This window comes from Nansenia antarctica, assembly GCF_963989245.1.
Source record: "Nansenia antarctica genome assembly, chromosome: 2".
NCBI lineage: Eukaryota > Metazoa > Chordata > Actinopteri > Argentiniformes > Microstomatidae > Nansenia > Nansenia antarctica.
This window is the reverse complement of record NC_137675.1, coordinates 16,381,845-16,403,797: the sequence shown is the minus strand read 5'-3', so window position 1 is coordinate 16,403,797 and position 21,953 is coordinate 16,381,845. Positions and strand designations below refer to the sequence as shown.

Sequence of the window (21,953 nt, the reverse complement as noted above, 5' to 3'; positions counted from 1 at the left end):
GAGAGAGAGAGAGAGAGAGAGAGAGAGGAGAGAGGGAGGGGGAGGGGAGGACAGGAGTGAGAGAGAGACAAAGGGCAAGGATGGAGTGGAAAGGAAGGAACAGGTCTCGAGGGATTTTGGCTCATTCTTCCATTGCAAATTGTTCCAGCTGGTCCAAATTGCGTGGTGGTTTCCGAGCATGGACATTCCCTTTGAGCACCCGTCACAGATTCTCAACAGGATTGAGATCTGGGCTCTGTGCGGGCCACTCCAGGACTTTGGTTTTGGTGTCCTTTAGGAAACTATTGGACCAATTTTGATGTATGCTTTGGGTCATTTGTCTTTGTTGGAAGACCCAGCGACGACCTAAGCCTAGACTACAGTAAGAGCAGATTTCTTATTATCCCTCGAAATTTCAACATCATTTTCTTTTTTCATGATGCCATGCACCCGAACGAAGGAAATGGGAGGAAACATTAGGAACAATTTTCCATAATTCCTGGGGGGGCTAATAATGTTGGCCTCAACTGTATATGAAAAACATTATATAAAAAAAAGAGGTGATGATGGATAAAACATGTCTTTTTCAGTTTGAGGTTTTGACACTTAAAAAAAGAGGAGAGAAAGGGAGGAGAGGAGTCTGTACCTGGTCCCCCTGTTTGGCCAACACCGCCCCAGCCTTGGCATGATGGATAGTCACCCTCCCATTCAACAGAGCAGGATCCTGCAGGGAGCGAGGGGGGATGGAGAGAGAGAGAGAGAGAGAGAGAGAGAGAGAGAGAGAGAGAGAGAGAGAGAGAGAGAGTGTGTTAAACAGGGAGATCAAGCGAGAGCAATGATGAAGCAATTGTTATGGTGAAACACTATCTCTCTCTCTCTCGATGAAGCAATTGTTATGGTGAAACAATAGGCCTGGGTGGCCAGGAGTGGGTCATAAATGAAAAAGGGCCAAATGCCAGGGGGCGTCCCGGTCTTGACATGTCCAATTTCAGATGGTCTATCTAGGCAACCGCCGACTGCAACTCTAGATTGTGAAACTAACTGTAATGATTAAAAAAGAGAGAGAGAGAGAGAGAGAGAGAGAGAGAGAGAGAGAGAGAGAGAGAGAGAGAGAGAGAGAGAGAGAGAGAGAGAGCGCGATTGAGTCAGAGAGGGGATCTGAGGCGGTGAACTCTGCGTGACCTCCAGAGCCTCTTACCCAGCCCGTCTACAGAGAAGTTAAATCTACTCAGAATCCCCCCCCCCCCCCCCCCCGACAAATAAGGAGGTAGATATAACAATTTATTCAATATTATCTTGTTTTTGTATTGTCCCATTTAGCCTACTTCTACACAAAGTTGTTCCAGGGTTTAACTGTGTTCGACGTTGTTCAAAGTTGCTCCAAGTGTTTGAGAAAGTGATCGTTAAAAAAACAAAGAAAAAAAAAACCTGGGGCTGACCTCGATGCACATGAGTTTGAGGATTTCCTTCTGAGCCTCCTCGAACAGGGCGGCGCTGGGGCGCTGCGCCCCCCCCTCCTCCTCGGGGTACAGGTAGACCCCCGACGGAACCTCGTCCACCGTCACCCTCCTCTCTCGCTGGTCCTGAGACACAGACTGCAAGCACGCACACACGCACACACACACACAGACACACACAGACACACACACACACACACAGACACCACCATCACTAACAGGACCCTCAACACCTATTTGAGTGTCTTACCACATAGATAGATCATCTTAACAGGGAAACCACAACAACTAGTTAGGGAATACTGAAAATATGTGTAGATGATTTATTACAAATACACACAAGGTTTAGATAAATCAATGATACATCCGTGTGTGTGTGTGTGTGTGTGTGTGTGTGTGCGTGTGCTGACCCTGGTGAAGGTGGGTGGGGTGTTGCCCTCCTCTGCAGAGACTGAGATCCGGCCCCTCTCGTACGCCATGTCAAAGTCCGACCGTAGGCCCTTCTGCATCCCTGAGTAAATACGACACACAGAGTAGAACACACTTCAGACAAGGGATGGGAGAGACCAGTGGCGGCTGGTGATAAAAATGTTGGGTGGGGCACAGGTTATGGGGGCATGCTCCACGGGGAAGAATATCAACTTTAAAATCTGGATTTACAGTCGATTTTAGCATGAGAATATATATATATAACTTAATTATTTTTATATATAACTTATTAAAGGGCAAACTGCAAACACAACAACAATATAATGCACAACAACTGACAAATCAACTGGAATAGTCTTTGTTAGCAGAGTAGACCTAATGTTAACAGAATGGACTTATACCCTTTGTCTATCTGTGCAGCGGTAAGGTGAATAATTCTAGCAGTACTGTCCAGACAGTTGTCTTGTTTAGCCATTCAACTAGGCATTATTTATTCAATGGAGAAAGACATGGAACACAATGCAATTGTGATAATAAATGTGTTCTTTGTTACTTCTTTAATTAAATTAAAGTGTACCTTTCTATTATCATACAATATTTCCTTGAACATGTAAACTCTATAATCATACAGTTGTCTTTCTATTAGTTGTCTCTGTCATACTGAACTGTTTGTTATCATCCTGAACTATCTCTGTTGCTCACCTCACCTCAGTTCTGTCTCTATTGCTCTCCTCTCCTGTTGTCTGTCTCTCTATTGCTCTCCTCTCCTGTTGTCTGTCTCTCTGTTGCTGTCCTGTTGTCTGTCTCTCTGTTGCTGTCCTGTTGTCTGTCTCTCTGTTGCTGTTCTGTAGTCTGTCTCACTGTTGCTGTCCTGTTGTCTGTCTCTCTGTTGCTGTCCTGTTGTCTGTCTCTCTGTTGCTGTCCTCTCCTGTTGTCTGTCTCTCTGTTGCTCTCCTCTCCTGTTGTCTGTCTCTCTGTTGCTCTCCTCTCCTGTTGTCTGTCTCTCTGTTGCTGTCCCCCATGTTCGCCTCAGTGCTGCTAGCGACACCCGACCCAGTGCTAACTGCTTTGTGGCTCTCACTCTCAACAACATTGGTCGTCGCAGCTGCATTTACTATCCAAGATGGCGTCGCGCTTAGACGCGAGGCTCGGAGTGGCTTCCACGCTGGTGTTTTTTAGTGCTTTTAAGAATATTTGTATGTACATTTTTATTTTAATACTTATAGGGAACGGTTGTGTAAATAGTACCTACAGCAGACTAGACTTACTAGAAGTTGGTGCGAAAAACGAGGGGACTGTAACGGCGGAATTCTTAGAACAACAAAGGATCCCTTTCGACATCGCGAGAGCGCCGGGTGAACAGTATTACGCTATCCCAACACTAAGGCGTAAGCGACGGAGGCGAGATCGTAAACAGGCCGCCGGGGAGGCCTGCTAGCAAGGCTAAGGAGAAGCCCAAACAAACCAGCTTTACCAAGCATTTTCCTCTCTAACGTCAGATCCCTGACGAACAAGATGGATGAACTGAGACTACAGGTGGCCAAAAACAGCATCGTAGGGGATAGCTGTGTGATTATTCTGACCGAAACCTGGCTAAATGACAACATTGTGGACGCTACCGTTAGCTTAGAGGGCCGCACGCTACATCGCGCCGACCGAACGGAGCGTAGCGGGAAGTCAAGAGGAGGTGGGATCATAATATCGACGAAGGATAGCTGGTGCTTAAACACGAAAACTGTAAGTAGCCACTGCTCCCCAGACCTAGAATACTTGACTGTTAAATGCCGACCCACATACCTCCCTAGGGAGTTTAACGCGGTGCTAATTACATGTGTGTATATAGCGCCTAGCTCAGACAGCAAAGTAGCATTGGCGCGACTATATGACGTCATTAGTAGCCAACAAAGCACTGATCCACAGGCTATTCACATCATAGCGGGGGACTTTAATCATGTCGACCTGAAGGCAGTACTACCCAAGTTCTATCAGCATGTAAAATGTGCAACGAGAGGAGAAAAAACACTGGATAAGGTATACACCAACATCAAACGTGCTTACAAGGCTAGTCCGCTAGCTCATCTAGGCATGTCTGACCATGTGTCAATCCTCCTGATTCCTGCATACACCACAATGGGGAAAAGTGCTCCCACCACCACTAAGACTGTCAGAACCTGGCCAGAAGGGTCCGCTCCACTGCAGATCTGCCTAAATGACACCCTATGGCAGGAATATGAGCATGAGGACCTGGAACAGTACACGTCGTCGGTTCTGAACCACATAGTGAACTGCACCAACTCAGTCACCGTGGACAAACGGGTCCGGGTCTACCCCAACACGAAGCCATGGATGACTGGGAAGGTCCAAAAACTGATAAATGAGAGGGACAACGCCTTCTTCGCAGGGAAGCGCACACCGCTGTACAGCTCCACCAGGGCCAACCTAAAGCGCGGCATCAAAGTGGCCAAGGCAGAGCACAGAGAGAAGATTGAGGAATGCCTCCTGAGCAACGACTCCAGGCGGATGTGGCAGGGGGTTCAGCAGATGACAAACTTCAGAGCCAACAGGCTCACAGCCGCAGAGGACGACCCCCTGCTGGCGGGAAAGCTGAACACCTTCTACGCCCGGTTCGACGAGGGGCGAACGGAGGTAACCACAACACAAACACCACTCTCTCCAGCTCCCAGCAGCCTCACCCTCACAGAGCATGAGGTGAGACGCGTACTGAAGGCGGTGGACCCCAGGAAAGCCTCGGGGCCGGATGGCGTCCTGGGACGGGTGCTGAGAGACTGCGCCGACCAGCTGGCCGGGGTTTTCACCAACATCTTTAACCAGTCCCTGTCCCAGGCCACCGTCCCACCCTGCCTGAAAACCTCAACTATCATCCCAGTCCCGAAGAAAAGCACGGTGAGCTGCCTAAACGACTACCGCCCGGTGGCACTCACACCAATCATCATGAAGTGCTTCGAGAAACTAGTCCGGGCCCACATACTCACACGCCTCCCGCCTAACCTGGATCCATACCAGTTCGCCTACAGAGCCCACAGGTCCACAGAGGACGCCATAGCGACGACTCTCCACGCCACTCTATCCCACCTGGAGAGGGGAAACAGCTACGCGAGACTGCTCTTCGTGGACTTCAGCTCCGCCTTCAACACCATCCTTCCAGACAGGCTAGTGACCAAACTACTCGACCTGGGTCTATCACACTCTATATGTGCGTGGATCAAGGACTTCCTGACCGACCGCCCCCAGAGGGTGCGGGTGGGCCCCCACACCTCCACAGCCCTCAGCCTCAGCACTGGGTCCCCCCAGGGCTGCGTGCTAAGCCCCATCCTCTACAACCTCTACACCCACGACTTCACCCCCGTCCACCCCAGCAACTACATCGTAAAGTTTGCAGACGACACCACCGTGGTGGGATGTATCTCGGGGGGGGACGAGGCGGCGTACAGGGATGAGGTAGAGCAACTGAGCAAGCTGTGCAAGGTTAACAACCTGCTGCTAAACAAGTCAAAGACCCAGGAATTCATCGTAGACTTCAGGAGGAAAAAGTCCGAGATCCAGCCCCTGCTCATCGACGGAGAGAGCGTGGAGAGAGTCTCAACCCTCCGATTCCTGGGACACAACATGCGGGATGACCTGGCCTGGAAGGACAACACAAAAGGCACCATCAAGAGGGCACAACAGCGGCTATACACCCTGAGATGCCTCAGGAAAGAACACAACAAGCAGGAGATACTGGTGGCCTTCTACCACGGCCCAGTGGAGAGCATCCTCACCTTCGGCATCTCCAACTGGTTCCACAGCTGCACAACAGCGGAGAGAAACGCGCTACAGAGAGTCGTGAGAACAGCACAGAAGATCACCGGCGCCCCCCTCCCCTCTCTGGAGGAGCTGTACAACACACGCTGTCTCAGGAGGGCCTCCAAGATCTCCAGGGACCCGACCCACCCTGGGCACGTACACTTTGTCAAGCTGCCCTCGAACAGGAGGTACAGGACCCCGGCCGCTAAGACAAACAGACTGAAGGACTGCTTCTACCACAGGGCCGTCAAGGCCCTGAACACAGAAAAGGCCTAAGTTCTGGGCCCAGGACAGTCCGGACGGATTGTATGGCAGCTAGTGCTGAGGCACAAACATGTACATTTTCAAGCCTGCAAACTGTGACACTTTAAAATAATGTGAAAAAATACTCTTGTGCAATATGACAACCCTAGTTGACTATCTGTGCAGTATAGTACAGTGGATTGTGTACATAGCCTTTATTGATGTAAACCAGCTCCTTACCTTCTTGTGATTTTATGCTTTTATGCTTTTTCTAAAATGTTGTTTTTTGTTTTTTTTTTCCCTTTCACCACCTCCTAAATTTCGTTGTTTGGTACCTGTACTGTAGCAATGACAAATAAAGTCCATTCCATTCCATTCCATTCCATTCCATTTTTAAAAAAAAAAATTTTACTTAGCTATTCGTTTGTTAAGTCGCGACGTGTTTCCGGGTCCAAAGTTGGCTGAGGCGCTGTCTTCGAAATGCCGCAATAATAATAATAATAATTAATTATATTTATATAGCGCTTTTCCGAGGCTCAAATACCCTGACAATATGGGGAAAACGGGAAAGTGCTGTGTCCCTTGTTGTATGAATAGATCGGAGTCTAAAAAACGATTAAACTGTCATTCTACCGCTATAGTACACTGGTATTCTGGTGCGGAGAATTTCTGGTTTGGACCCGGAAATTGCAAAACGTCACGTTTGACAGACTTAACAACCGGATATTCAGGGCTCTCAAGTCTCACGCATTTAAAAAAAATGTTTGTATCCAATGTTAGGTGGCCGTCGTGGCCCCCTAGTGGTAGTGGCCCTAGGCTGCAGCCTAGGTAAGCCTATGCGTTAATCCGCGCATGCTCAGGGCGCACTTTTGTGCGCCCCGACCGGGAAATAGGAGACAGCCAATTGGAGCGCTGCTACAGCTCACGTGTTAGCCAAAAGTATTAGCACTGCCATAGGATCCCATTCGGCCGGCGTCCAGACTCCCTACCCTTGTATATATACAGTATATATGCATTTTCACAGTGAATTTCACACAGATACAATTTTTATTGTATTGGAGGATTTTTTATGAATGCTGATAGGCGCCGACAGAATATCAGCCGCATTTTATGAGTAAACAATGTTTATTTTTAAAAACTTTTACAAGTAGGAACTAGGAAGTGGAAGGAAGCGTTGGAAGGTGGGGGCGGCGCCCTAGCGCCCTCTATTGGCCAGCCGCCACTGAGAGAGACGCACGCACGGACCCACACACACACACACACACACACACACACACACGAGAAGACAGAGATAGAGAATAAAGAAAGAAAGCAAGAGAGACAGACACTCACCAGCGATGTCCACAGGCATGGAGATGGTCCTGCTGAGGGTCGGAGGGCCATCCTTACCATGTTCCCCCGCTGCATGAAATAAAGTCACGTGACATCGTCAATAACAACACGTCACAACAGTTCTTTCTCAGACGTCTCCCCCCTCTAGAGTCCTTTAATTCCTCATCCAGGGTTTTTTCCTGGCTCAGAATAAGGCTGAGGCGGTAGAAGTCGAGCGCGTGGAGAATGTATCGTGTGCCCGCTAACCCGGGTGCTTGTTCTTCTAATCGTTGTGCTGACGTTATTGAGATGTATAACGTAATTAAATGTGTGACAAAAAACATTGAACATGGAACATTTTAAATATTTACTGAGGGATATGTAAACAACGCCTGGGTCTGTCTGGGGAGGTGGAGCGTGAGCGGGTGTGTTACGTCCCGCGTCCTGTGTTTCTGTGTTTGTGTTGTGTTCCCTTCCGTGTCTCCTCCTTTCACTCGATGCAGGTGTCCGCCCACGATTGGCCTGACGTCACGTCCGTCATCGTTAGTGCGCCTGGACCGGACCAATCGGCAGCTCGTCCGCCTGTTTAAAGAGCCCTCCTGTCCTCTGTTCGAGAGCCGTTGTTTGTGTTGTATTTGACGTTTCTTTGAAAGTCCTGTGGCTAATTCACACGTTAATGTTTGTTCTGGCTCATAGTTGAACCTATACTCGATATCAGGTTTTGGTTGTATGTTTCTACGCACAGGCCCAGAGGGGATAGGTAAGGTATCCTTCACTTTAACACGTAGAAACCTTTCTGTTATGCCAACCTATGGTATCTTAGAGCTGGGGTGGTTACTGGTTAGGTAGTCAGGGCTTTCTGTCGTTTATTATTTTGGCACCGTTCAGCATCCCCTTGGTTTCCCTTGTTTTTTTATTTGTTGTTGCTTAATAAATTCTTTCATTTTAGCTTACCTTACTTCTCAGTACAGAATGTGCTAAATCTGCCACTTGACAAGATAGTGTGCCCATCTGCTAGTACTGAGAAAGATAAGGTACACACCAGCTCATTGTCTGTAAATCATGCCACCCTCGGAGGGGGGCCGGCTGACCTTGTCCGTCCAGTCCGAGTATAAGATGTTGGTGAGAACCAGAATTCAGGGCTTCTTGCCAGGACAGCTCTCATGACACTTCTGTTGTGTACTGTTGTTTGAGAAGTCAATACTTTGCAAACTATTTTGATTAAACCTTATTAACGAGTAAATACTGTGTACCATCTTGTTGGTTTCCTGTCTCACCTGAGGACCGTATGGTTAGATTTCCATTACAGGGGCCAATAAGCATAACATGACCTAATGTCCCATATGGGGCTCCGTACAAATGACTCTTCCACGGGTATTGCGTGCAACAATAGCCTAACAGCACCTGCTGCTGGGATGACCGAATCGCAGCGAAAAATGCATGGGACGGTTTTTAATCGTTTTTACGTGTTTGCGTTCCGCGATTTCTCCTACAAGGCTTAGGGCGGGGTGAAAAAAGCCTTTTCAATGCAGGAAAAAACCCTGGCCATCCCTTCATCACATTCTCCTCATTCCCTCCTTCAATCCATCTCTCTCATCCCTCTCATCCCCCCCCCCCCCCCCCCCCCCCATCCTATCATTCTCCACCTCCCTCCTCCGTTCCCTCACCGGGGGGTGTGGTGGTGTCTCCCTTCACGGCCGCCTCCCTCTGCTCGTCCGTCACCGTGAGGCTGCCGAAGCGCCTGGCGTGGCGGACGGGGCTGGTACGGGCCGGGTGGGGGGACAGGGGCAGCAGGCGCAGGGGCTGCATCTCCTGTGGAAGGTGTGTGTGTGTGTGTGTGTGTGTGTGTGTGTGTGTGTGTGGTTGGGGGGGGGGGGGCGGGGTCGGTGTGTGTATGTGTGGTTAGGGGTGGGGGGGATGTCGGTGTGTGTGTATGTGTGTTTTTGTGTGGGAGGATGTGTGCGTGTGTATATCAGTGTGTGTGTGTTTGTGGGAGAGTGTATATCGGTGTGTGTGTGTGTGTGTGTGTGTGTGTGTGTGTGTGTGAGTGTGGGAGGCAGGGTGCGTGGAGGGCAGAGTACAGAGAAGTAGGATCAGTAGAGTCATTAACATCCAATGATTCAGTAACAATAAAAACAACACATGGACTGGGCTAATAAAGCAGCATTCCTGATGTGTGAGTCAGCAGAGGATGCATGGGTGTGGATTTATTGCAGCATCTAGGTGGTATTGTGGTACCGTTATTTGTGTGTGTATGTGTGTGTGTGGTGTGTGTGTGTGTGTGGACTCACATGGCTGAACAGCTCATTGGTGAGCCCCAGGTAGTTGTGTAGGGCCAGCACGGTTACTCTTTGAAGACGGACCATGATGATCTGAGAGAGAGGATAAGGCCACAGTAACATCAGTGACTGACACACTCACACACACACACACACACACACACACAGACACAGACACAGACACACAGACCGACACCCACACCGACACACAGACACACAGACACACAGACACAGACCGACACCCACACACAGACCGACACCCACACACACACCGACACCGACACCCACACACACACACACACACACACACACACACACACACACACACACCGCCCCCTCCCCCGACACACACACACACACACACACACCCCTCACCTGTACAACCCGCACCAGACTCTCGGGGTACTTCTCAAATATGGAGAGGAAGGCCTCCACAGGAAGACGGAGAACAGTGGACACCTCGGCCGCCCGTGCAGACACCGTCCTGTATGGCTTCTGATGTCCCTGGAACACACACACACACCCAAGTCAGTCCATGTTGAGCCATAGTCTTATTATTATGTATATATATATATGTTTTACTATCCCAGCGAACCACCCCCACTCACGGCAGGACGCAAGAACTTTGTTTGTTTACATTTGTTTTTACAGTTTTTACATATTGGTTGTTGTTCTCAGTAATATTTCTTTATGACAGGAAGTTTCTGTGTGGGTGTGTGTATATGCATGTCTGTCTGTGTTTTGAATTAATGTATACAAAAAACAAAAAGAGCAAGTTCAACGACAACGTTAATGTTCCTCACTGGAGAATTCTATGCTGCTTAGTTTGTTTGCATTCGTTTTTTACGATATTGATATGGTTCTCAGAAATATTTCTTTATGACTGGAAGTTTGTGTGTGTGGGTGGGTGTGTGTGGGTGTGTGTGTGTGTGCGTTTTGAATTAATGCATCCAAAAAAACTAAAAAGAGCAAGCTCAATCAAGTTCAACCACAATGGGTGACGTCATCGTTTAATAGTTCCTCCCTGGAGAATGCTACGCTCGTATAAGATTGGGATTGCGAAACGGTTCGGGCTCAAAGACCGACTGACACGTGACTGACACGCCGCACTGCCGTGCTATGACTCGCCCAGGGAGGGAGCGGTGGCGGCGGCGGTGGTGGTGTGTAAAAGCGTGTACAAGTGCTGGGCGTGTGACAGGATGTGTGGGGGGCGGGGCTTACTGTGATCACGTCCAGGATGCTGAGGAGGCTGTGGACGCTGTCTCCGGGGTACACTTCCTTCACCACTGTGTCCTTGCCATCCTGGAAAAAAGGATAGAACACACACACACACAGACACACAGACACACAGACACACAGACACACAGACACACAGACACACACACGCAGCTCATTAAAACTGTCTTGACTATTACAATGCCATCTGTCTGTATACATTCAAGAGTGCTTTCCCTCAGTGTTTAGTGTGCTTGATCTGTTTCTAGATTCCAACTAAATATTCGCCATTTACGTCATATTCAGTTAAGTGGATCAGATCTTGAACATTAACAGGCGTTAATCATCTGTTAATGACCTTCTAGGAGTTTATTAGAGGACAACTATAAACTCCTTTAAATGGTCTCGTTTAATCCTGAACGTTGATTATACTAGGGTTTGCCATTTGCATCCACAATACACACCTGTGTATATATATATATATATATGTTACGGTACATGTGGGAATACGGTACATGTGGGAAAACTAGGGTTAGGGTTAGGTGCTAGGGTGACTTGGTACATGCTGGCATGTCTAACCCTAACCCTAACCTTAGCCCTAACCCTAACCCTACCCCTAACCCTAAGTCACACACAGTCACACACACGCACACACGCACGCACAGGCACGCACAGGCACGCACAGGCACGCACACACTCACACACTCACCTGTCCAGTAAGGCACAGTTCTAGTTTCCCGTCCTGTACGACGTAGATGCTGCTGTCCGGCTGGCCGGGCCTGAAGACGTACTCCCCCTGCTGGAACTGCAGGAACACCATGTGCTTACACAGCTCCAGGAACAGAGGCTTCTCAAAGTGGCCCAGCACCCTGCAGGAGGGGGACACAGAGACGGAGGTTATCACACAGGCGCACGCACGCACGCACGCACACACACACACACACACACACACACACACACACACACTCACACATGCATGACCACACACACACACACACACACACACGACCACACACACAAGCACAACCACACACAACCACACACACACACGCACGACCACACACACACACGCACGACCACACACACAAGCACAACCACACACACACACACACACACACACACGACCACACACGACCACCCCTCTACGTACCGGACGTTCTTGAGCATGTAGAGCACCTCGGAGGGCAGGTGGGAGTTGGCCACGTCAAACTCGGTGAGGTCAGCCTCCAGCACCGAGGGAGGGGGCTCCTTGGCCTGCAGGGTGGGCACCTCCTTCTTAAAGCGCAGGATCCTACAGGGGGGGGGGGGGGGGGGGGGGGTGGAGAGAGAGATGTAGAGGGAGGGATGGAGAGAGAAAGAGAGGAGAGAAGGGAAGAGAGAGAAATGGAGGTAGAACAGGGAATGGAGCAGGACAGAGGACAGGTGGTTAGAAAAACTGAACATGGACATCCAACACAGTTCTGCTCTACTCTTGACAGTCCCTTTATTAGCTTCATTAGTTAGCAGCGGGGCACTAGATATTCCGAGGCAGTAGGTAGTCCTGGGCAGTAGATATTAAGCAGTAGGTAGTCCTGGGCAGTAGATAGTCCTAGGTAGTAGGTAGTCCTGGGCAGTAGATAGTCCTAGGTAGTAGGTAGTCCTGGGCAGTAGATAGTCCTAGGTAGTAGGTAGTCCTGGGCAGTAGATATTCCTAAGCAGTAGGTAGTCCTGGGCAGTAGATATTCCTAAGCAGTAGGTAGTCCTGGGCAGTAGATATTCCTAGGTAGTAGGTAGTCCTGGGCAGTAGATATTCCTAAGCAGTAGGTAGTCCTGGGCAGTAGATATTCCTAAGCAGTAGGTAGTCCTGGGCAGTAGATATTCCTAGGTAGTAGGTAGTCCTGGGCAGTAGATATTCCTAAGCAGTAGGTAGTCCTGGGCAGTAGATAGTCCTAGGTAGTAGGTAGTCCTGGGCAGTAGATATTCCTAAGCAGTAGGTAGTCCTGGGCAGTAGATATTCCTAAGCAGCAGGTAGTCCTAGGTAGTAGTTAGCAGCACCGGACCAGATAGCACGGGGCAGCAGATAGCAGGGGGCGGGGGGCAGCAGATAGCGCTGGGGTGATCAGAACCTACTTTTTGGCAATGTTGAGCATCTTCTGTTTCTTCTTGAGCCGTGGACGCGTCGAGGAGGCCCCTGTGCCCACCAGGGACGAGGTAGACTGGGACACCTGAGAGAGAGGGAGGGAGGGAGGGAGGGAGGGAGGGAGGGGGAGAGGGAGAGAGTGAGAGAGAGTGAGTGTGAGAGAGACAGAGTGAGAGACAGAGGAAAATGAGCAGAGAGAGCAGTCCAAAGTCAGCTTGAGCAAGAAGCGCGGTGTGTTGAACAACAACCAAGAACACACAGGGGCTGTTCACACACTACACCACCAACCACACTCACCTTGCGCATAATCTTCCTGCCATAGAACATGACTTTGTCCCTTTTACGGAAGCGGTATTTAGGAGCCTCCTGGGCCTCCAGGTCTGAGAAGGCAAGTCACAACAGAGGACAAAGGTTAGACTCAACTAAAAAAGACACAACTCAACACTTGGGAGGGGGGGGGGGGGGAGGCGGTGGGGGATACAAATCTTGAAACTTTATTCAATGTGAGCTGACGTAAAGTGACGAGAGGAGCTTAGAAGGTCAAACTGACTTCGAAGCTGGATCCTCCGCAGGACAAAGAAGATGAGGATGGCGATGAGGACTATGACGATCCCCGCGCCGATCACCATGCCCATCATCTGGAAGACGAGAGAGAGAGAGAGAGAGAGAGAGAGAGAGAGAGAGAGAGAGAGAGAGAGAGACAGACAGACAGACAAGTACAGAGTTAATAAGATAATTATGACCGTAACAATAGGGCATGACACCTCGTCGAAAAAACTAAAATCACAACAAACACCGACCATGCTCGTCTGAAGCTCCTCCTCCACGAACGTCTTGAGGTTGGCGAAATCTCCCTGTTGGTGGACAGACACAGACACCAGATCACCGGCCTGTCACAACCTTAACCTTACCACACACCAACGACTCTACCAAGTACAGTCGCTGGAGAGGGAAGAACGTGTATGAACAAATACATGTTTCTAGATCTGGGCGGGTGTGGTGGGGGAATCAGTAAAAGACGTGAAGGGGAATTTGGGATTTGGGAATCTGCCCTGGAGGTAGGAAAGTGTTTTATGTTATTTCTTTTGGCACTGGAGGAGAAGTTCATCTGGGTTGAATCAGGATGCCTGTTCTTTCTCTCTCTCTCTCACTCCCTCCCTCCTTCTCTTCCTCATCGTTCTACACAATACACATCATGATCTTCATCATCATCATCATCTTCTTCTTCTTCATCAGCATAGCTTGCCTATCCTCCCCACTCCCTCTCCCTCCCTTTTGCTTCCCTAGTTGAACTCAGGAACAGAGTTCAACAGAGCACGCAAACAATCGTTTTTTGACGAGGTATATCGTTACAATCATTGCTTTCCACTCCGTCTCTTCAGTAGTGGACCTGAGCCTACAGTCTTCCTGCTACGGGAGGGAGACACAAGGGCCGCTCCTCGCACGGGAACACAAAGCAGGGCCTATTGGCCATGTCACAAGAGACGTGATGCAATCTGATCTGGCTCTGATCAGCTGTGTGTACAGGCCGGGGAGAGTGCGAGAGAGAAGATGGGGGGGGGGGGGGGAGAAAGAGAGAGAGAGAGAGAGTGAACAGGGTGTGGGGGGGGGGGGGGGGGGGGGGGGGACAAAAAAAAAAAACAGAGCCAAACAAAACATCTGTCTAAAAGAACAGAGAGTGCAGGGAAGACCGAGCCAGACCAGAGAGAGAGAGAGAGCGACTTAAGTAACTCCGCTTCAACGGTATCAAGCACACAGACATGTTCCTTCGCTGATTCAGATCCTGACTCAGATAAGCTTGTTTGCGTTGCAGCAGCATTAGAAGGTGGAGGGAAATGGGGAGGGCCGAGTGAACGGGCACGTCACGTGACCAATCAGTTACTGTATTCACGGTGGGCAAGGCCAATGGGCTTTTAGTGCTCTGGCTCTCAGCCAATCAGTGATTGAGCCGGAGCATGCACTATCAGCAGCGATCAGATTGGAGGAAGAAGGTCTCTTAAGGACTTTCTAGGATTGGTATGTGGGACAGGTTTGACAGTTACACGCATGCTCCTGGGAACAAGTATGTGAGGGTAACAGGGGGGTCAGTGTAGAGTTACTAGGCCGATTTTGAACGTGTGTGTGTGTGTGTGTGTAAGTAAGTGTGTGTTGATGTTCTGACCTCTGGGGTATCTTCTTGGACCTCTTGTTCCGAGGTGCTCTGTCCCATTCTAACCCCGCCTCTTCACACGACTGGTCCATCAACGGCCACTAAAACACAGGAAGTGGTTATCAGACATGTAGGCTGCAAATGTACTGTAGTATGCTTACTAAAAGCCTTTCCGGCGGCTGAAGCCAAACCCTGCAGCAAAGCAAATCCTCTCATGGTTCGTGGGGAAAACAAGCGCAAGAGACACTCTTCGAAATAGAAAGAAAAGAAAGAAACATTGCACATTTCCATAGATACTTTGGTTAATTGTTCAACAGAAGGCAGCAACACAGCAGCCTAACAAGGCTGGCATTACAACTGAATGAGGATCAAGCCGCCACCCCCCCCCCCCCTTCCCCTTCCCCCACTGAAAATGTCATTCTCCTCCCAAACCTCATTTATTGTACTATCAGGGAGGACAGTGGGTCAGTGGTCGATACCATCCAGACACAATACTCCCCAGATGGCTTCCCCTCTCCTACCCTGCCATCCTCCCCCCTCCCCCTCCCGGCCTCCCTACCCCCATCTCCTGCCCTTCCCTCCTCTCCCCTGAGTCCCTGACTAGCCCTTCCTCCCATCACTCTCTCTCTCTCCCCCTTCCCATCCCTTCCCCATCCCCATCCCATCCCTTCCCTCCCCTTCCCCTGCTCCCAAAGGATCTAATCCTCTTACCCCCCACCGATATGGGTTATTTCTCCTGGGATTTAGCACTGACCATTTCCCCCTCCCCTCCCCTCTCCTCTCCTCTCCCACCCCTACTCCATCATCTCCATCACTCCATCTCCCTCTCCCTCTGTCTCTCTCTCCTTGTTCCCATTCCCATCTGTTTAGCCATCCACCAGACATTCCACCACCAGACTCATCGTTAGGCCTTTTTCCAGACACCCCCTACCTGATTCCCTCCCTTCTCTCTCTCTCTCTCCCCTTCCCCCCCTCCGTCAGTCTTGTCGGTCAAACAGACCTGCTGACAGGCATTTTCAATCCAAACAAGGCCAATATGGTCTTACTCTAAATGCAGTGAGCACTGAGCACAAACAGACAAACAAGCAGCTAGCCTAGCCTACAAACTCCTCAACAAGCAGATTAACAAACTCACTCAGTGAATAAGATTCAGATTCAACATTCAGAAAGCTTTATTGTCCCACTCTTGCACATCAAATAACAAAACACAGTATAAAAAACACACACAGAATCAAATAGGCAGCATAATCAGGTAGGGGCAAAAGTCAGTGCTTTACGACCTTCTGTGCGACTCTGGCCCTGGCCGACAGTGGCCGACTGGCCGTGTAGGCAAATTTGGCTCTGGTGGTTTTCAGTTCAGGTACCCTGTACCGTTTGCCTAATGGCATCATCATACTCTAAACACAAGCATGTGTAGCCACAACAGCTAATGTTGGCTACAGAAACAGTCATGTTCCATCCCAATCTGGGACTTCATGGACTGTGTTGAGAGCCAGAGGCAAACTGCAGCATGGATTAGCCTAAATCAAATCAGAGAGACACTGGAGTGTCATATTACATAGGCCTGGCCCCCCTCACTGAATAAACAAACATGGAGCGGGATCAGGATGTCAGCTAGGCTGGCGTGAAGGCCTCTTCTCTCCCAGGTTCTCCTCCTCTGACTCACTCACTGGCTGAGTCATAAGAAAGCAAATAACAACTGCATCATCACACAACAATACAAAACTGAAAGTCATAGTGACGATGAATATCGTGTTTTTTTGGGGGGGGGTTTCTTTTTATCCTGCCAAGCAGCTCTGTCTTGCAATACCATTGTGTGTGTGTGTGTGGTGTGTGGTGTGTGTGTGTGTGTGTGTGTGTGTGTGTGTGTGTGTGTGTGTGTGTGTGTGTGTGTGTGTGTGGTGTGTGGTGTGTGTGTGTCGTAAACAAGGAACCATTGCATACCCTCCATACTGAGCACACTAACCCGGATTTGCTCATGTCAGCAGGGTGCTATTCCATCAACGTCACGAAAAGGAAAATCAGCCTAGATTTTCCTTTAGCGACGTTGATGGAATACCCCCCTGGTGGTCACTCGCTGGTCATTTTCTTATTGTGTACACATGTGGTGCTATGGAAATAATTGCACACATCAATCAATCAATCAATCAATCAATCAATCAATACAGTGCAGTGCAGCCCTAGTGTCCACGACTATAGGACTGTCATGCTGCATGGTGTGTAGCCAAACAATGAGAAAAACCTGCTACAGTGTAGGCCTACTTACATGAATAATTACACCAGTAGCACACAGTAATCTATCTATCTATCTCCTCTAGCCCGGTCAGACTCTTGGCCTGATTCTCCGTGCACTCCGCCTTCACCAGAGCCTCCGTTAAAGCCTATTGTCATTGTGCCCTATAACAATGTGGCCAGTGTTGACGACCCCAAGCATGGACTCACCCACGGGGAGACATACCAGCGCTTCACTAACACAGCCAGGCTTGTTTATTCATGCACACTGACGGCACATTCTGGGCTATAGGGGGTTAACAACAACAACGCGGCCTATAGGCCTATAGCATGTTTGCATTAGTGTCAGCCCCTCTGAAAACAGACAAACTAGACCTATAGTCGACATTATGGAGTACAGGAAGCTACGAGAACAAGTGAATAGTGCCTTCGGCCTTTTCTGGCGTGGCGGTTTGCTGTATGACCTTCCAGCTGATTTGACTAAGAAATGTCCATTGCCTAGGCCTATGACATCTTTCATGAGGAGACAAAGTCATTATACCCACATAAAACCCATCACTCTCCAACACCCTGTAACAGGCAGTAAGTAGGCCTCCACATAGAGAACAGAACCCCCACACAAAGCTGAGTACATTATGGCACAATGACCTTTGCCCCCCAGATGTCATCACGGCCACATTTATACTCAGGGTCAACTGGGGACATAGGAGTAGTGTATCTGCATGTAGCTTACAACTATAGGCCTAAAACTACATGACAATTGCGGTGTGTCGTTTCAGGTTCTTGAAACTCAAGTGGCCGATTGAATGGACTCAATAATACTGTGCTGTGCCGCGGTTGGGGACGATCTCAAATGTCCATGCCAAAATAGTTCATTTCATAATGTGCTGCCGTGCGCTTTGGTGGTGTCAACTTACTGCCGTTCATAAATCACTGGCAGCTTGTCCAGCCAGAGAGATGGGTGGCCTTAAAGTAGTAAGCTGGGATGGTAGTAGTGGCTTAAGTCACTCGTTCTTTTGACTCAGGCCGCATTCCTCCTTGTCACCTGCGCAAATTAATGATACAACCGTGTCCGACATTAAGTCCCAACTGTGAGGCTTTGGTTATGCCAAGACTAGTATTGATTAGGAGGAACTTTGCTAGATATGCTGTATCAAATCCCATCTGAAACAGCTCGTATGTTACCATAATGTCACATCGATCCGCATTAGCAAGTTCTCTGGCTTTGAAACAAGCGTCCGACTCGAGCTGATCTGGCCATCATACAATCCTCCTCCTGCTACTGTACTGTAGTGGCGCTAACGTTAGCATAGACAGACACTACCGCCGTCTCGTTGACCAAAACCAGCCGATCTACAGCTTGTTACCAACAACCATTTCGGAGACACAGCCCTCCATCTGAAGCACCCCGGCGACAAGCGGGGATGGTGTTTTTTGACCTCCGCTGGGACACCGCATATTGACATGCTCGGCACAGACTGTGACCGTTGCTGCAGTCTGTACGTTTACGAGTGGCACTTGTCATGAGTACCAACCATAGATCAACACGCAATCCGACATTGCCACCTCAAATATCTCAAACCATAACTACCGCCCGGTAGCTCTCTCAAATAAAAAACACATCACCTTACCTTAACTGCGTGGATCTCCTCTTGTTACTGTCAAATAACACATATAGCGGAAATGATATGTAACATAACTCCGCCTATTTCTATTTATTGGAAGGGTCTAGCCAATCAAGCATCCAGAGAAAAAAATATTAGACATAGGCCCGCCTATATCTCATTAGATATGGAAGTATTAACCAATCCCAAAGCAATCTTGGGAGGGAGACGCTTCACATGGGTGAGAGATTGGTGCGCTATTGATGTGACTGACAGTTAGGATTACGAATAAAAAGAAAGCAACAATACTGTACAAAAGTGTATTACTATCAGCATGCAAATTCTGATCATCTTCCGAAAATGTTGTAAACATTTAAAATGATGGATCCTTGACGTGTTTGAAAACAGACTGCCATTTATACTGGTCATATAGGGTGACAATGTAGGGTACGATCTTACAACAGATGGGTTTACTGGGGTTGCTTATATTCCATGCCCTTTCATTATGATACCAAAATATCACAATATTGTGTAATTAAATTAATATTGTGATACTTTGGTATCATAATGAAAGGGCATGGAATATATACTTCTTTGGGAGTGATAATTGATTAAATCATCACTGTGATAGGTTAGAAGTTAAGACGGGAAGTAGTATAGTATAGATATCAGTTCTACTAACACAAGAGCTACACCTTAATCACAAAAATGCAGAAGTGTGAAACCTTTGTGCAATCATCAAAGTTCTCATTCAACCTGTAAATATACACCTACACTGCCACCCAGTGGTAAGTAAGTAAAGCTTTATTTATATAGCACCTTTCATACAAGAAATGCAGCTCAAAGTGCTTTACAACAGGGATAAGAACATAAAGTGAATATAAAAACATATACAAGCATAGAATGAATATAAAAGCAGGGGAAAACAGTCAAAATAAAAGGTAAAGATTTACATTTCTTACACACTATGTGATACATGTCATACATTCATACACTACTATTTTAGCCCCCCCAGTGAGTGTAGTCACGCTAGTATGGGACCTGCACCTGTGGTACACGCTACCCCACCCGCAATGTACTGCCCTCTCACTTGGGTCCCCCCAGGGCTGCGTGCTAAGCCCCATCCTCTACAACCTCTACATCTACGACTTCACCCCCGTCCACCCCAGCAACTCCATCGTAAAGTTTGCAGACGACACCACCGTGGTGGGCTGCATCTCGGGGGGGGACGAGGCGGCGTACAGGGATGAGGTAGAGCAACTGAGCAAGCTGTGCAAGGTTAACATCCTGCTGCTGAACAAGTCAAAGACCCAGGAAATCATCGTGGACTTCAGGAGAGATCCAGCCCCTGCTCATCGATGGAGAGAGCGTGGAGAGAGTCTCAGCCCTCCGATTCCTGGGGGTGCACATACAGGATGACCTGTCCTGGAAGAACAACACAACAGCCACCATCAAGAAGGCACAACAGCGGCTCTACATCCTGAGAGTCCTCAGGAAGGAACACATCAAGCAGGAGATAATGGTGGCCTACTACCGCGGCGCAGTGGAGAGCATCCTCACCTACGGCATCTGCAACTGGTTCTCCAGCTGCACAACCGCGGAGAGAAATGCGCTACAGAGAGTCGTGAGAACAGCCCAGAAGATCACCGGCGCCCCCCTCCCCTCTCTGGAAGAGCTGTACAACACACGCTGTCTCAGGAAGGCCTCCAAGATCTCCAGAGACCCAACCCACCCTGGGTACAAACACTTTACCTGGCTGCCCTCGAAAAGGCGGTACAGGACCATGGCCGCAAGGACAAACAGACTGAAGCACAGCTTCTACCCCAGGGCCATCCAGGCCCTGAACACAGCAAAGACCTAGGTTCTGGGCCCTGGACAGTCTGGACGGATTGATGGCAGCTGCTGGACTGAAAAATTCAGGTGTAGTGCTGAGGCACAAATATGTACATTTCTAGCCTGCAAACTGCGACACTTCAAATGAATGTGCAATAACACTATGTGCAATATGACAACCCTAGTCGTCTATCTGTACAGTATAGTATAGTGGATAGTGTACATAGCCTTTATTTATGTAAACCAGCTCCTTCCCTTCTTGTGTTTTTTTTAGTTTTTTTTTTTCTTTCCTAGCACCAGGGGAGCCACCCCTCCTAAATGTCGTTGTTTGGTACCTGTACTGTAGCAATGACAATAAAGACCATTCATTCATTCATTCATTAATGCAGATGTGGTATACTGTATATATATATATATACCTGTTTCCTCAGCTTTGATATTTTGATATTTTGATATTTTATTAAGGATCCCCATTAGCTAGTGCCGTAGCAACTAGCTAGTCTTCCTGGGGTCCACACATAAAACACATAAGTAACAATCATCAACAACAATCAGTCTGTACTACAAAAATTATACATAATTCAGCATTGTGCAATGAATATAACTACCAAACTAAGTGATCGATGAAAAAGAAAATACAAAAGTGTAAGGTATAAAAAGAACCGACATAACAGGGCCAACAAAAACATGATCAAAACAAAATACATAAATGTAAAACAGCTTTGATCCTCTTGCAGCTCTGTAATTTGACATATTGAATTAAGTAGGCTATATATTTTGCTTTGCATGTGACAAGTCTGACATTGTGTCAATATATTGGATGTAAGAAATGCTGATGTCGTCACTTGCAATTAAAAGGTCTTTTTTAATATAACCTTGATGCCTGATCTGTCTTGAATGTGGGGTTGAAATGGATATCTACATGATTGTTGTGTAGCCCAATATGTGTATGCATCTTTCAAGGCAAGCGATAACATTCGTCTTTTGTTTGGAGGGTATTTACATGTAGAAGTCAGAGATACACGTATTGATGGACATGTGCTTGCCCAGCAAAGTTAAGACATGATTGCAAACTAGCATTCAACTAAAGCCTCTCTTATACGGTCATTGTAGAAAAATAATTGTACCACCCGATAGGCCTGATAGAAGCAATAAGAAAGACAGAAATGTTATGCATATGTGATTTCCATGGGCACTTGAAGGATTTATTTGGATAGTTTCTGTCTCTGCCCAGATGGACTGCAGTGGGCAGGACTGGGTCATGTAGGGATGGGGGGGTAATGGTGGGTAGATATGGTG

General features: G+C 48.4%; 1 protein-coding gene across 4 annotated transcripts in view; it reads right to left on the bottom strand.

Annotated features, from left to right (window-relative positions):
• pnpla6 (patatin-like phospholipase domain containing 6) overlaps positions 1–18,869 on the bottom strand; it is a 41,756-nt gene extending 22,887 nt beyond the window's left edge. For all 4 annotated transcript variants that reach the window (XM_080522510.1, XM_080522512.1, XM_080522509.1 and 1 more), the window contains exons 1-16: positions 18,849–18,869; positions 14,998–15,086; positions 13,637–13,690; positions 13,387–13,474; positions 13,134–13,216; positions 12,827–12,921; positions 11,868–12,008; positions 11,427–11,586; positions 10,724–10,804; positions 9,878–10,006; positions 9,515–9,595; positions 8,891–9,035; positions 7,245–7,313; positions 1,847–1,947; positions 1,419–1,574; positions 626–703 (exon numbers count right to left, since the gene is read on the bottom strand). In XM_080522510.1, coding sequence (XP_080378636.1) covers positions 626–703; positions 1,419–1,574; positions 1,847–1,947; positions 7,245–7,313; positions 8,891–9,035; positions 9,515–9,595; positions 9,878–10,006; positions 10,724–10,804; positions 11,427–11,586; positions 11,868–12,008; positions 12,827–12,921; positions 13,134–13,216; positions 13,387–13,474; positions 13,637–13,690; positions 14,998–15,045 — 1,509 coding nt within the window. In that variant the 5' untranslated portion in view covers positions 15,046–15,086; positions 18,849–18,869. The remainder of the gene's footprint in view (positions 1–625; positions 704–1,418; positions 1,575–1,846; positions 1,948–7,244; positions 7,314–8,890; positions 9,036–9,514; positions 9,596–9,877; positions 10,007–10,723; positions 10,805–11,426; positions 11,587–11,867; positions 12,009–12,826; positions 12,922–13,133; positions 13,217–13,386; positions 13,475–13,636; positions 13,691–14,997; positions 15,087–18,848) is intronic.
• Between the last annotated feature and the right edge of the window lie 3,084 nt (positions 18,870–21,953).